The 13,112-nt window shown below is 41.5% G+C and overlaps 1 protein-coding gene across 1 annotated transcript; it reads right to left on the reverse strand.

The window, feature by feature from the left end:
• Positions 1–1,416: 1,416 nt before the first annotated feature.
• Positions 1,417–7,894, reverse strand: STOX1 (storkhead box 1). Its single transcript, XM_010579953.1, has 4 exons — positions 7,882–7,894; positions 6,745–6,897; positions 2,538–4,860; positions 1,417–1,456 (listed from the first exon to the last, which is right to left on the reverse strand). The coding sequence occupies exons 2-4, from the start codon at positions 6,875–6,877 to the stop codon at positions 1,417–1,419; spliced, it is 2,496 nt and encodes an 831-aa protein (XP_010578255.1). The 5' UTR covers positions 6,878–6,897; positions 7,882–7,894.
• Between the last annotated feature and the right edge of the window lie 5,218 nt (positions 7,895–13,112).

Here is a 13,112-nt window from a genome sequence, read left to right on the forward strand (position 1 = left end):
GACTCCAAGAGCCAGCGTGCTCCGCGCCCGCGAGGCGTTGGAGCTCGTGGCGGCTCCCGCGCCTCCGCCGTGAGGCGTCCGCCATGACGGGCGCCGGCGGGCGGAGGGCGGCTTGCGGTTCCTGCGCCGGCTTTCCACCGCGGCTTGCGTCGTTGCCGTGCCCCCGTTGCGCGTGTGAGCCCCTGGGAGGAGTTTTTGAAGGAAGCGGAAAAGCTGCGGGCGGGCGGCGTGAGGGGCTGAGGGCGAGAGAGCTCCTGGGGAAGGCCGAGGGGGAGATGCCGGTACCGGCGTGACTGAAACCGGCCGCGGACCGAGGCGGACGGGAGAGCGCGCTGCAGGGCTCTGCTCAGCCCCAGCCACCACAACCGCAGTTTCTTCCACTTCTTCACAGCCGGAGACACCTTCCCTAAAAGAAATCTCCCAGTAGCTTTAAAAACTGGTAACTACAACTTTAGCCTTCTGTCTCCATAGCTACTGGAGGCAAGTTTTCAGCAGTGAAAGAGCCTAACGTAGTCGGTAACAGCATGACCAAGTGCCTCTGTAAGGTTTAAAAGGACCACAAGCCTTTTGTGATTAGCAGCATGCTTCCAGCACAGTCTGCTTTTAGCTACAGGAAGAAATCAGGATTAAGAAGTCAGAATTAGTCTTCTGAACTAAAAGCTGTGAAGCGATCCTGGCGGCTGCCAGGTTGTTGATTCCTTAAAAGAAGGAAAGGGGTGGTCAGGAGCAGAGCAGGAGCGCGCAGGCCTGCGGCAGGGTTTTTTTCAGAGCAATGCCACTGACCGTACCTGTTGTCTCCTGCACCAACGCATTTTCATTTGCAAAGACTAAATCCTGCTTGCCAGATATAAACACACCAAACAGATTCAGGAGGACAGCTGAGATTTCATCAGGACACAATGAGACAACCTCGGGATTCAAAGGAGTTTTCGTAGTAACAAGGTGCATGCAAGTCTAGTTCATTTGTTTTGTTTTCTGACAGGGGAGATGGAGCATGCTGTTATTTCTGCGGCACAAGCAGTAAGCAAATTACAGCGTAAAACAGTCCTGTCCAACTGATACAGTTCCTGTCAGAGCAACACATAACCCATTCCAGATCTGAATGAAGTATACGAGTTCTCATTTTTATTATCACAGAGACACAAAAACTAATTAAAGACAAGAGCAACAGAAATACACATTAGTTCTCCAAATACTACTGTGTAAAGTTTTAACCAAGAGCTTTGATTTAGACAGCCTCACAGATGTGACTGATCACATTTACAGTATGGTTACGTTGTTACAAAGGGAAAGTTTACAAAGCTCATTTAAAAAAAAAAATAATCAAATATTCATGACCAGAGTTAGCTGAAGCAAGGAATTTTGTTGCAATTGTCCTTCCACTTTGTCCTCCTCTTTGCATTAGTATATATGCTTTCAGAATTTGGCAGGAGGCTTCATCTTCTTTTCATTCCATCTAAAATAACAGAATTATTAGACATCAGACTTCACATTCTATAAATAAACTGAGTTGGCTTAGCTTCTGGTACCAGAGATGGCATCGATACAAACAATCAAAATGACCCTTTGAAATATATTTTGCTAAAGAGCATCCAACAGATTTCAAGTGTTTGTGTCCAAGTAATACTCTAGAAGTGTGCTTGAAAGAGTGCACAGCCAAAAGCTGCTTAAGGTGGAAAAAAAAATCAGCAGAATTTCCTTAAAAACTACAGTATGTGATTTGTTCCTCCATATACTCACTTCTCAGGGTGACAGTACATATCTAACGAGAACTCGAATGGTTTAATTACAGTTAAATACCAGTCATTTAAGATCTTAAGAATATACAATGCTATTAAAAAAATTGATATGATTTTTCCCTCACAGCATTTTAACTTATGTTCTTGCCAACTTCATTAACAAGTTTGTAGGTCTTCTCCACATGCAACTGTGTAAAAAAATGTTTCATACCAATTTGTTTTCCATTAAAGGATTTTTCAAGTATAGTTACAGGCAAAATGTACCCTGTGAAAGGAAGCAGAAGCTTCTAGCTCAGGTGATGTACACATTCTCCTGTCTGTTGTGAGCAAGTCAGATGGTATTTTGTACTTTAAATTTTGATTGAACACTTCTATAAAGAGCTGCTTATTCTTTGTCTACAACTGGGGAGACTATGACAATGTCTGTAATGTCATATGGCAAGGTCAATGCGAGCTGAACCTGCCTGCTAACAGGAGTTTATCAGTCACCATGTTTCTTAACATTTACGTACTTGGCCATCGCCATCTGCAAGGCAGAGCTCCTACTATTTTCTTGCCTCATGAAAACAAATGCAAAATATAAACAGCAGCATTTGTATAGCTGATTTAGGGGGAATGTTAATGTAAAAAAGACGTGGTAGAACTATACAGTTTGAGTATTTCCCCTTCAAGTTTTTAAAGATAATAAGAATTTTGTTGTTGGGGAGGGGGTTTTATGATTTCCAGCAACATCTGTGCCTAAATTTGATTGTTAGTGTAAAGATAAAACATCTAAGATAGTTACATCTGTTCTCTTACCTTGGGGAGTCAATTCCGCTGTCTCCTGTAATGCTGTGGTTTTCTGTCCCTTCTGGGTGTTTCTGTCCTGATACCACAGTACATGCATTCTTAAAAAGCAGATCTTTTTTTCCCAGAGGGTTTCTCATTTCTTTGGTCTGTGAGCCCAAAGCACAGCATGCCACTACTTCACCTATCTCATAGGTGAAGTTCTGCAAAGTGTCAGCATCTGAGTCAGCCTCATTAGTGTGGCAGAAATCTGCTACAGCTGAAGCCTCTGCACATTCAGTAAGGCCAGCTTCTTCTTCCTTTCTGCGACCTATCAGAAGAACCTGACTGCACAAACAACTTTCTTCTGAGAAACCTGGTTTTGGATGCTCTTTTGAGCCATCTGTTGATTCTGCAAAACTAGCACTTTCCTTATATCCATGCTCTCCAGAGTCACATTTATTTACAGTTGTGTTGTACTGGGCGGGATAAGTATTAACCTTACAGTTTTTTAGGGACATAGCTGTCCCCAGCTTTTGCACAGCTTTATTCCAGTCTCTTGTATCTGAAAAAGCATGGCCAGGAGGCAGGTGACATGGTTCATTGCCTTCAAAATTGTCATCCAGATGTAACGAGTTACAGGTGTCACCATCATGTGCTTTTTGGTACAGAAGATGGCAGTTATCAGTAAATCCTTCACTTCCCAGCTTCATTGATCCGGGATGGCTGGCACAGTCATATTTAAATATAAGTTCACTCTTTTTATCAGTCTTTTGTCTGTATTTCACACCAATTTTTTTTACCAGGCTGACATTGGCTGTATAATTTGAAAGATGGACATTTTGAAATTCATTTGCTGTTTGATCTAATAGCTCACATACAGTGTCAGCTTTGCACCTGCAATTCTCATCTTTCAGATGTAATGAAAATTTTGCATCTTCTTTGCACACACCATTATCTTCAATGTAGGAGTGAGGGGATTTTTTAATATCCCCAGGATTTTTTTTTACTGTTCCTCTGTAGATGTTTTCTTCAGAAATAGTACTCTCCAGAAAGTATTTACTTTTATTATCTATTTGCAAAGTATTGCCTTGCAGATAACTAAAGTTTTCACTTAAACTGTCTTTCTTTAGTTGGAGGGAAGACCTATTAGCATGGAGTAGTTTGTTTTGCTTAGCTTTGTCAGCCTGCATTTCAGTAGTCAGCTGTTTGGTTTCATAGTCAAAAGTTTTTGAGGAGTCCAAGGACCATGGCCTTTGTAAAGCTCTGTCTTGCTTTCGAGTCCTGGACTTCAGCTGACTGTTAATAGTACCTTTGTACCCTTTTGCATGAAAGTTGCGTCTCCATGACAGACCCTGGAAAGGGTTCTTAATTTGTTTTTTATATATGACATGGGATTCCACTCCTACATCAGATGGCTGTTGGTTTAAGATAGGCAGTGAAAGGTTCTCTTCCAGTTTCTCATTTTGGGATGTTAGCTCATGTATGTGAAATTTCCTGTTGCTTCTACTAATCTGCTTCTCTTCCTTTGATTTGGTTTTCCTGGTGTGTTTTGCTGGTTTACTTTCTGTCTTTTGAATACAGTCCTTTGAAAGATGGTTTTGCCTGACTATTGACACTTCAGCCAAGGTACCCTTACTGATGTATTTTTTTTGCTCCTCAAACTTCTGCATTAAAATTGTGTGTTTAATCAAATTATCAACTGTAAGAGTAGGGTTAATACGTTTGATGATTTCATGTTCAATATCACGTGGAATATTATCTAAGTCATCTTCATCCCTGACTGGCCACTCCTTGGGAGGAAACTGGGCTGAAAAAGTGGAGTACTCCTTCTTACGTTTTTCTTTTTTGGAAGCACTTCTCCAGAAAAGGCCAAGGCCAAACCTTTTGCTTTTCAGTTTCTCTTTTGAAGATGTCAGGGATTTGATGGTGTCCCAGGAACGGTTTTCAGCAGATGTGGAGATCCCGTGAGTTTGAATTGAAGGCTTCAATTCACTGCAGCCTTTCCTACCTCCCCCATTAGGTTTACGGTCCACTAGCTGCCGAGGTCTTTGTTCACAGAGCATATTCTGGTCAGGGAAACAATGGCAGGATCTGTAACGGGATACCATAGGAATGTTTTCTTTTGCTAGGTCTGCACAGCGCTCAATGTTTACCAGGTAAGTGATGGAAGGCGAAGAAGAGCAATGACTGTCTGCCAACGGGACCCTTCTGTTGTCTTCTGTGGCATCATTTGTGATGAAGTATGTGTTGGGAGTCACCATGAAGTATCCTTCTCCCGTATGATAGATTTTCCTTTCTTTAATTAGAGTGCCAAGGATATTATATAAGACATTGTGGGAAGGAACTGCAATGCCTACACCAAAGATACAGATATTTAAAATCAGAAATAAGTTTTCAAATAAAATGGGAGCTGGCCAAAAAATAACTTACATACAGAAGTTTGAAACTGACCTGGCAACTGAAGTTTGAGTAGGGCATACTCAATTTCAACATGAAATTGTCCAGTATCAGCAGACAAAAGGCAGGATTTTTTTATTTTTTTTTTTAATACATCACCAATTCTGCTAAGCTTCCACAGCCAGCAATTGTTGTTGCACCCAGCTGTCCCCACCCACAGCCCTGGGCTCCCTGCAGAACAGGGACAGCCCTACCCTGCAGCAGTGTCCACAGGTGGAGGACAGCCCCAAATCTTGGGGCCAGCACAGGCTGCAGGCCTGAGTTAGGGAGAACCCTCCTGGGCCAGCCAGGTGAGGGCAGCACAGAAACATCATCCAGCCGAGGGCTCTGGTTAGGTGCAATCCTGCCCGTGTCTTACGGCTCAGTAAAACCCTTTTGAACTCTGCCACGGCCAGTCCTCACTGATGAGGCAAGGTCACCCCTGAGGAAGCAGGTAAAGGCCAACTGCGTTTCTGGTTGTTACTGCAACACTGCTGCGATGGAGCTTAGGATGTTCTCCTTCGAATAAGCAAGAATATTCTCTTTGTGTCTATCAGGATACGATATTCATGAGAGAGCTTCTGCCAGGTACAACCAAACAATGTGTTGTTCAAAGCATTTCCCTCTTGGCAGGTTATTTAACAGTGGCTTTTATCATTCTCTCTGAAGCTTCCTGTATAATTTTGTCAGATGACAATAGCTTACCTCACTGAGACTAGCCTCAGCTACTGGTTTTCCCTCAGGTGTCACAGTCCCAGAGTCACTAGTCTAGTGACATCTGATCTACTGCCCCAGGCTTCTGCTGATCTCCTGCCCGCAGGAATGAAAACTTCCAGCAAGGTGAAAACATAGCAAGGAATATGCTCTCTCCCTAGAAACTTTGAGAGTGTTACTTCTGGCTGACCTAAAAATGCTACCTTGTGGTTGTCTCAGTGCACATATGGACTACATCACATTCCTGGCAGGGTTCTGGGCCAGTTTATGGGGTTGCATTAAAATTTTTCCCACTACTGAAAATGCCTGCCAGATCGACCTGTAACGTTTGCAGAGCTATAAGGTTAAGACTCAAACGAGGAAGCTCAGTATCAAACACGGTAACCTCCTGCAGAGGGCCGTAATGAGCCTTTATAAAGTCTCCTGTGTGCACACACACACACACTTCAGTCTTGCAGATCTAAAGGAAATTGAATATTTTTCAGACTGAAAAGAAAGCATGGCATTTAAGGGAGGTGGCTGCTACCCCATCAGAAGAGAAGGATTAAAGCTTACTTAGTGTAAGTCATTTGCTTTCAGGAAGGAAGAGGCTGGAATTTGACCAACAAATCTGAACTTGAGGACAGTTGTATTTTTTGATAGCAAACACTGGATGTAGACGCCTACCCAGTCCCTTTGCCGTCAAAGTCAGCTATGTTCCTGTCTCTTAAAGGAGAACTCAAAGTCTTTGTGATCTGACACACAGTCTGTTTCATGCTGTTCCATATTTGGCACCTAAATACCTCATCTATGCTTTCCCACCCTCTAGAAAGGGCATACTCTCAACAGGCTACTACACTGAGTTCCCTCTTACTCTCAAAGAAGATTTATGAAAATCTGTAAAAAGGTTTACCTTCAAGACAATGTTAGTGATGCTCACAGATTGATGAATGTGCATACTCAAATATTCTACCACTTGCCTATTAATTTATATTCTTTCGTATTGCCAGCTTTGCTTGTAAACATTCAGTGATCACTTGCCCAATATCAGAAACTCAAGTTTGATGATACAGTCACTTTTAAAAGGAGGGGGAAACAAACACATTACCTGGATAATTCTTCACTAACTGCTCCATTAAAGTTTCCTGCGTGACCATCACATGATCTGCATTCATGTCTGATATGGTACGGCATATTCCTTCTGCCAGAGGAATGGAGTGTGACTGTGAGAGAGGATTCATGAGAACAGGAGTCACATCACCTGAAGTCCAGAAGGAGGGAACAAAAACAAAAACAAAAAGATTGTTTGAATTGAACAGCGTTTCATTTTTTCTATTAGCTGACAGATTTTCACTGAAAATTTCTTGTGTTGCCTCAGAACAAGCACCTTATCCTCAGCTAATTTTCTTCGGCAAATTACTGGGAAATATTTCTCAGAGAAGGAAAATGGCTCTAGCACTTTTCAAGTGCCTTTGTAATGAAGGCAACAGAAGGTTACCTTAAACATGTTAGTTTGTCTGATATTAAATTCCACATTAAACCATCATTTAGCTTAATAAACAGGGAGCTGAGAGAAAGAATTATGATGTCCGATGACTGCTGACTTTTTAGATGACTGTTTACATATGAAACCATGCAGAACCTGTATTTCTCTAAGCAGCTAATGAAAAAGTTCAACATCCAATAATCTAAATATAAAATCTTTTTTCCAAGTCAGAATGCAGGCAAAAAAAGACCAGCAACAGGCTTTGTCCCTTGTGTAGCACATAAATTTGAGTAGAAATGGTAAAAATTCCATTTTTAGACTGGGCTCTAGAACTAGAGATTATCTACTAGACTGGGCAGAGGGCAAAAACTATTGTTACAACTGCCCGCATTTTTTAGACTCCATTTTTAGGCTCCATTTTTTCACCATCTCTCCTGGTGAAAGACAGTAACATTGTCCCTGTTCTGCATGATGAAAGCATAAGCTCAGAGGGAATTAGGGCATGGCTCAGCTCTCCCAGTAACTCTGCAGCCCCAGCCCAGGGGGCTGAAAAGGGTCTTAGTCCCTCACCTCAACTCCCCCCATCCATAAAACAAAAAGATAAACACTGCCCTCTCCCCTTTGCAAGATGGCAAGACCAGTAAGAGCAAGCCCACCCAGCAAGTACTTCTGACACGGTAGCAGTGAATGATGTAGGAAAACCCAAAATAAGTATATTTTCCCTGAAAGCTGATGACAAAGCACGAAGCAGGGACTCACCTGAGGTCTGTGCATATAGTAAAACAATGACTGCATACAGCTTCTCAGGCAAAAAAAAAAAAGAGCTTTCTTCTTTTTTTTTAATTAGACCGATAGTCTGTTCCCACTACTTGGTGGTGTTCTGTGCTACCCTGTTCTGTGTTGCACAGAAAACCCTGGAGTACCCTCAGCTGCTAGAGCAGGCAGAAGGCAGCAGGGACTCCTGGTTACTTCACAAGGTAAAAACTAGTGTTAAATGCTGACAGTAATTTTCCCGCAAGTAAGAAGTGACATTTTAGATTAAGTGATATTCATGTTTAACTACACTGCAATTGGATAGTCTGTTGGATAACTCTGTAAGCCGATATTTATCCTTTAGGCATAAAACTACAACACAAACATTTCTCTGAGTAAATGAATTAAGCAACAGCACTTTGAAGAGCTTGAATTGCTCTTGACCTTTGTTTTACAACTGCTGCTATGTTCAACAAAAAAGCACTCAGAAAAAAGTCCTGGCATACAGTTTCCTCAGTGATGTTGCTACGATACTCCTTCCAGGTGCAGAAACCATTGCAAGCTTTCTTTTTGTATGGGAAAAGACCATCAGCATTCAGTAATAACTCTTGTGAATAGTTTGCTGTCTAAAGTCTCTGCTGTAGGCACACCATGCTGCTGCCAGGTTTACCATTTGTTCCTGCAGAGCATCAAACTGCTATGGAGTAAAACACCAAAATTTATTTATTATCTTTATTATTATTATCTTATTATCATTGTCTGCATCTGTCTCGCAGCCTCACATCCCATGTCTCCATTCAGGGAAGGCCCTTTCAGAATAATATTTAAAACAAAGCATTAAGCAAAAGCCAGCTTGATAGTGAAGGAAAAAAAACCACCACTAAAGTCGTGTTCAAACGCAAGTCTATTCAAAATTATTGTTGCAGATCAATAGTGCCAGAGTACACACATGCTAACAGCATGAATATTAGATATCATTCCCTCCTGACTTTGAAATAAAATCTGAAATAGTGAAAGCAAGAATTAGATCATTGGCAACATTGCTAAGCAATGTGGGAGAAGGCCCAGGCAGCATCCTACAAGTGTCTATCAATTTTGTATTAAAAACTTTGTGGATTTAATTTCCATAGCTAAATAATGGTTGCGGTTGCACTTCAGATGTTCTCCCAATTTTGACAGAAATACATAAAAGCTGCATCCCTTAGATTTGCACAGGGAGCAGTCTTAACTATTTGTGCAAGCTATGTCTCATAGGCCTAATGCAAAAATCACCAAAATGCCATGCTCATTAAAGCTCTACAGTATCTGTCCCTTTACAGCTCAAAGAAGACTGCAGAATCCCCTGTCCCCTTCCCTACTCTACATAAATCATCTGATGAGAAACATCTTCCTGGTTTCTTCATCATTTTTATGAGAGACTTGCTTATGCCTACGTGCAACATACCTGTCAGCAGTCAAGGAACTCAGGCTAATCCTCTTGATTGATTGTTTAAATACAGCACAGTTCCCGTTTTACACTCTGTAGCTCTTGCAGAATCATGTTTACCAAAGCCAATCTAGGCAGCTTGCCAGTACTCATGTATTATTATCCTTCAGTTTGGTTTACCTGTCTATTCAACCTCTGCTCATTACCTGGATACCTGAAACCCAAGAATACCCTTTTGGAGCATGTATTGGCCACAATGTGGGGAAGTCATCTGTAACAAGAGCATTGGATAACAAAACTCGGTGCACAGAAAAGCCTCTGGGTGTCCTTGACTAGCACAAAGTGATTTTTTTATTCCATCTCTGTAATATGAGCTTTACCATTTTTCACTGAGTTGTTTAACAATTGCAGAATTTTTGCATCTTCTGGCTCTAAGAAAAGCTACATGCAAGACAAACATTATCTGAGTAAAAACCAGGCTAGTTCTGGGGAAGTGAACAGAGAGGCATTTTATTACAATAGCACTCAATTTACTTCTTCAAAGTTTGGGTAAACAATTTATATAACAACAAAGGGCTAACAGTAAATTCATTCCAGGAAAAAAACCCACAAGTGCAAATCAAGAATAAACTCCCTTATATGATTCCACTTACATCTGTTGAGACAGAGAAGACACAGCACATGGAAATAGAAGATTGACTTTTCTGTTTTGTAGCTGGAAAGATCTATCTTGGAATTGCTTTGTACGCTCTATTAAGTTGAACACACAAAAGATCCCACACATTCTGTGCCTCTTTGCATGAGAGCCCTGGTGTGTTTGATGTGCATCACTTTTTGCAGAAATTCACCAGGAAATCCATAAGCAAGTACAGTTCTGCTAGAACTGCGAGGCTTCTGCTTTTCTATAGACTAGAGCGCATCGTGGTCACATTTTATAGCAAAAATTACGTTTTATAATTAAAGACTGAGTATTTTAAGGAACAAAAAGTTAATAAGAACATTATAGAAAGTTGGGAACTGTAGCAAAACACTTTTTGAACATTAATGAAGATTTTACAAGATGTTTCCTTATTAAAGAATAAAACTTCTATATAAAGACAGAGTTAAGATCATGAAAACATTTTCAATTTTAAGTATATAACAGGGAAACTCTATTTTGCCACAAATATTGTGTACTAGATCCTGTTTTCAGAAACATCCTTTTACTGAAGCAAAGAGTAAATAGTTCAATTGCATTAAAACTGTCAAATCTTGTAACATGTTTAATCTGTTACTGAAACAAACAACAGCTCTCAGGAACAGTGGACAGTATCTTTCTGTTGTTTGATTATTTTGTACAACTCTCAAAGAGAGAAACAAAACAATTGAGTGTCAGTTAAGGTCAATGACACTTCTGCAATCGACATTAAAGCAGCAGCTACAAACACATCTAAATGTCAGATTTCTATACCTACTGATTTCTGCAAGAACAGACACTCCCAAATCAGGACAATTAGGCAAACAATGTCCTCCATTTGGACTCAATTACTGGTTTTTACAAACAGAAGATGATGCCATGCAACTTGAAAAAAAACCAAAAAACCAAACCCAACAAAAACCCACAAAACCAAAACCCAACCACTTTTTCTGCCTTCTCGACAACACCCAACTCGTCTAGTCCCAACTGCAAGCACTATGAACCTTTAAAAATATGACCTATAAATGCTTTCTGAGGTTCCTAGCCAAGAGCCATGAAATCCTTACTATAATCTTAGGGGTAATGGCAACCCACCGCGATCTTTTCTTTCATCACTAATAAAAAAAAAAAATCCACAGGCAGGTATAGGAACAAGTTACACAGCAGACACCAACATGTTCAGTGTGGTACAATTTTCCTTAAGCCAGGCACAGTGGGAAAGTTTTTGCCATTGAAATGTGTATCTTTGATCTTCAGAGAGATCAGCCCCTTCAACACTTACCAAGGCCACTGGCATGTCCACTTAAATGCTCCAAGAACATCTTGGGAGCAGGTTTCAAGCTCGGGTACTGACTGAACACATGAGCAAGCAGGCAGCTTCAAATAGACAGTTTAAAAAAACCCAGCATCTCTGCTTGCTTGAAGACTAGCAGGCAAGTTGTCTGGTAGAGATCTCTGTTTCACCTGCAACAGCTGGCAAAATAGCCAACAAGCAAAGCCATAGAAATACATCTGCCTTTGGGTCATTCCCACTGTCCACTACATAACTGGCAGAGAAATTAAACTGAGCAACAGCACTCAAGATAATTATTTTTCATATACCTTAGCATGCTGATAGCTTTTAAGTAAACTCACATATTGCATTGAACATAACCAGCGCAGCTGGCAGCAAGGAAGATCATTTTTAACCATTTCAGCATTAAGCATCAAGCTTGATTGTAACAGACAGATTGACTAAAAAGCTTCATTGCAGGGAGATAAAAATAATACAAAATGAAACAGTCCCAGACAAGTTGCAAAACCCTCAATGACTAGCCCATGGTGCCAAACAACAGAACAGGAATAAACAAGTCACTGGCAAAGTCTCTGGCTCCTTTAACTGTCTGCAGGTGGTGCCATCCACTGCTACAGGAATTTGACACAAGCACATCTTTTCCACTTGGCCTGGTCTCCAAAAAGCCTCTTTGCAACCCTGGCATTTGCCCACTAAAACAGCTCTGCCTTTTTCTTGCTCCCAGACCTGTCCTCTCTTCCGCAATAAATCTCAGACCATCCAAACAGCTCTTTAATGTCAAAAGCTTTGTTCTAAGCAGAAAGCATTACTGGGTGTTGGTTAGGTACTTACCTATACAGTGAAAGCCTTACTATAAAAACATCATCATGCAGTTGTGCATTTCTGTGCCTGTTTAGCTAAAGGTCAACTCCAACTGCTGCAATATTCCCCAGGCTGACTCCTTTGCCTGGAAACGTGCTGTCACACAAACAGCAGTCACAAAAAGTATACAATGTAAAGCTACAGTTATGGGAGTAAGATATACCTACGGTCATGTCCCCCCTCTCCAGAACGGACCAAAATTCACTTCTTTGCGCGCTCCCTGGCTTCAGCTCACATTTAGCCCAGCCAAGGAAAGTCACACGCTAGCCTTTCAGAGGAACAGCACCCACAGAGCTATTCAAAAGAGAACATAGCCCTCTGCAGAGGGTTTCCAACAAACCATGAATCAGGGGACAGATGACAGCTGTTATGTCCAACTCACTCCCAGGCAACACTTGGCCAAATCCCACCCACCGCAGAAGCATCTGTCAGAGAGCTTGGTGCAGTTGTAACTTCCCTCAGACCCAGGACCCCAGCTTGCAGTGAGGACAGGAGCCACCATCACACACTGAGGTAGCACAAAGCAGTCCTCAGATCTTGTTTCAGGGCATATCCCACTGCAGGAAGTTTTTTTCATTCAGCTGAGAACAAAGCTTTGATGGTATATGGGCAACTTCACACCTGCCTGAGCAGCTCATGATGTTGATGGATATGCACAGCTACTTTTCCTTCCACTCTCCCTAAACGGATATCCAACTTTAAAGATGTTTCCTATGCTAGAAAATAAGTTTCTGCAGCCTTTCACTGGGCTGGAATTTATGGCCCACATAAAAAAACCCCAAAAAACACACACACACAAAAAAAAACAGTTTAGAAATGAAAAGCATCATCTTTACCACTGCAGAAGGTCTCAGGGGAGTTGTTTGGACACTGCAGATCAAACGGCACTAGTTTGGACTTGAGGACCTTAGCCCACACTTCCCAAACCTTTCTACATGGCTTTGGCACTATTAAACACCCTTTTCATGTTTCAGTTCATC

Source organism: Haliaeetus leucocephalus, unplaced genomic scaffold (genome assembly GCF_000737465.1).
Source record: "Haliaeetus leucocephalus isolate CR32 unplaced genomic scaffold, Haliaeetus_leucocephalus-4.0 Scaffold687, whole genome shotgun sequence".
Taxonomy (NCBI): domain Eukaryota; kingdom Metazoa; phylum Chordata; class Aves; order Accipitriformes; family Accipitridae; genus Haliaeetus; species Haliaeetus leucocephalus.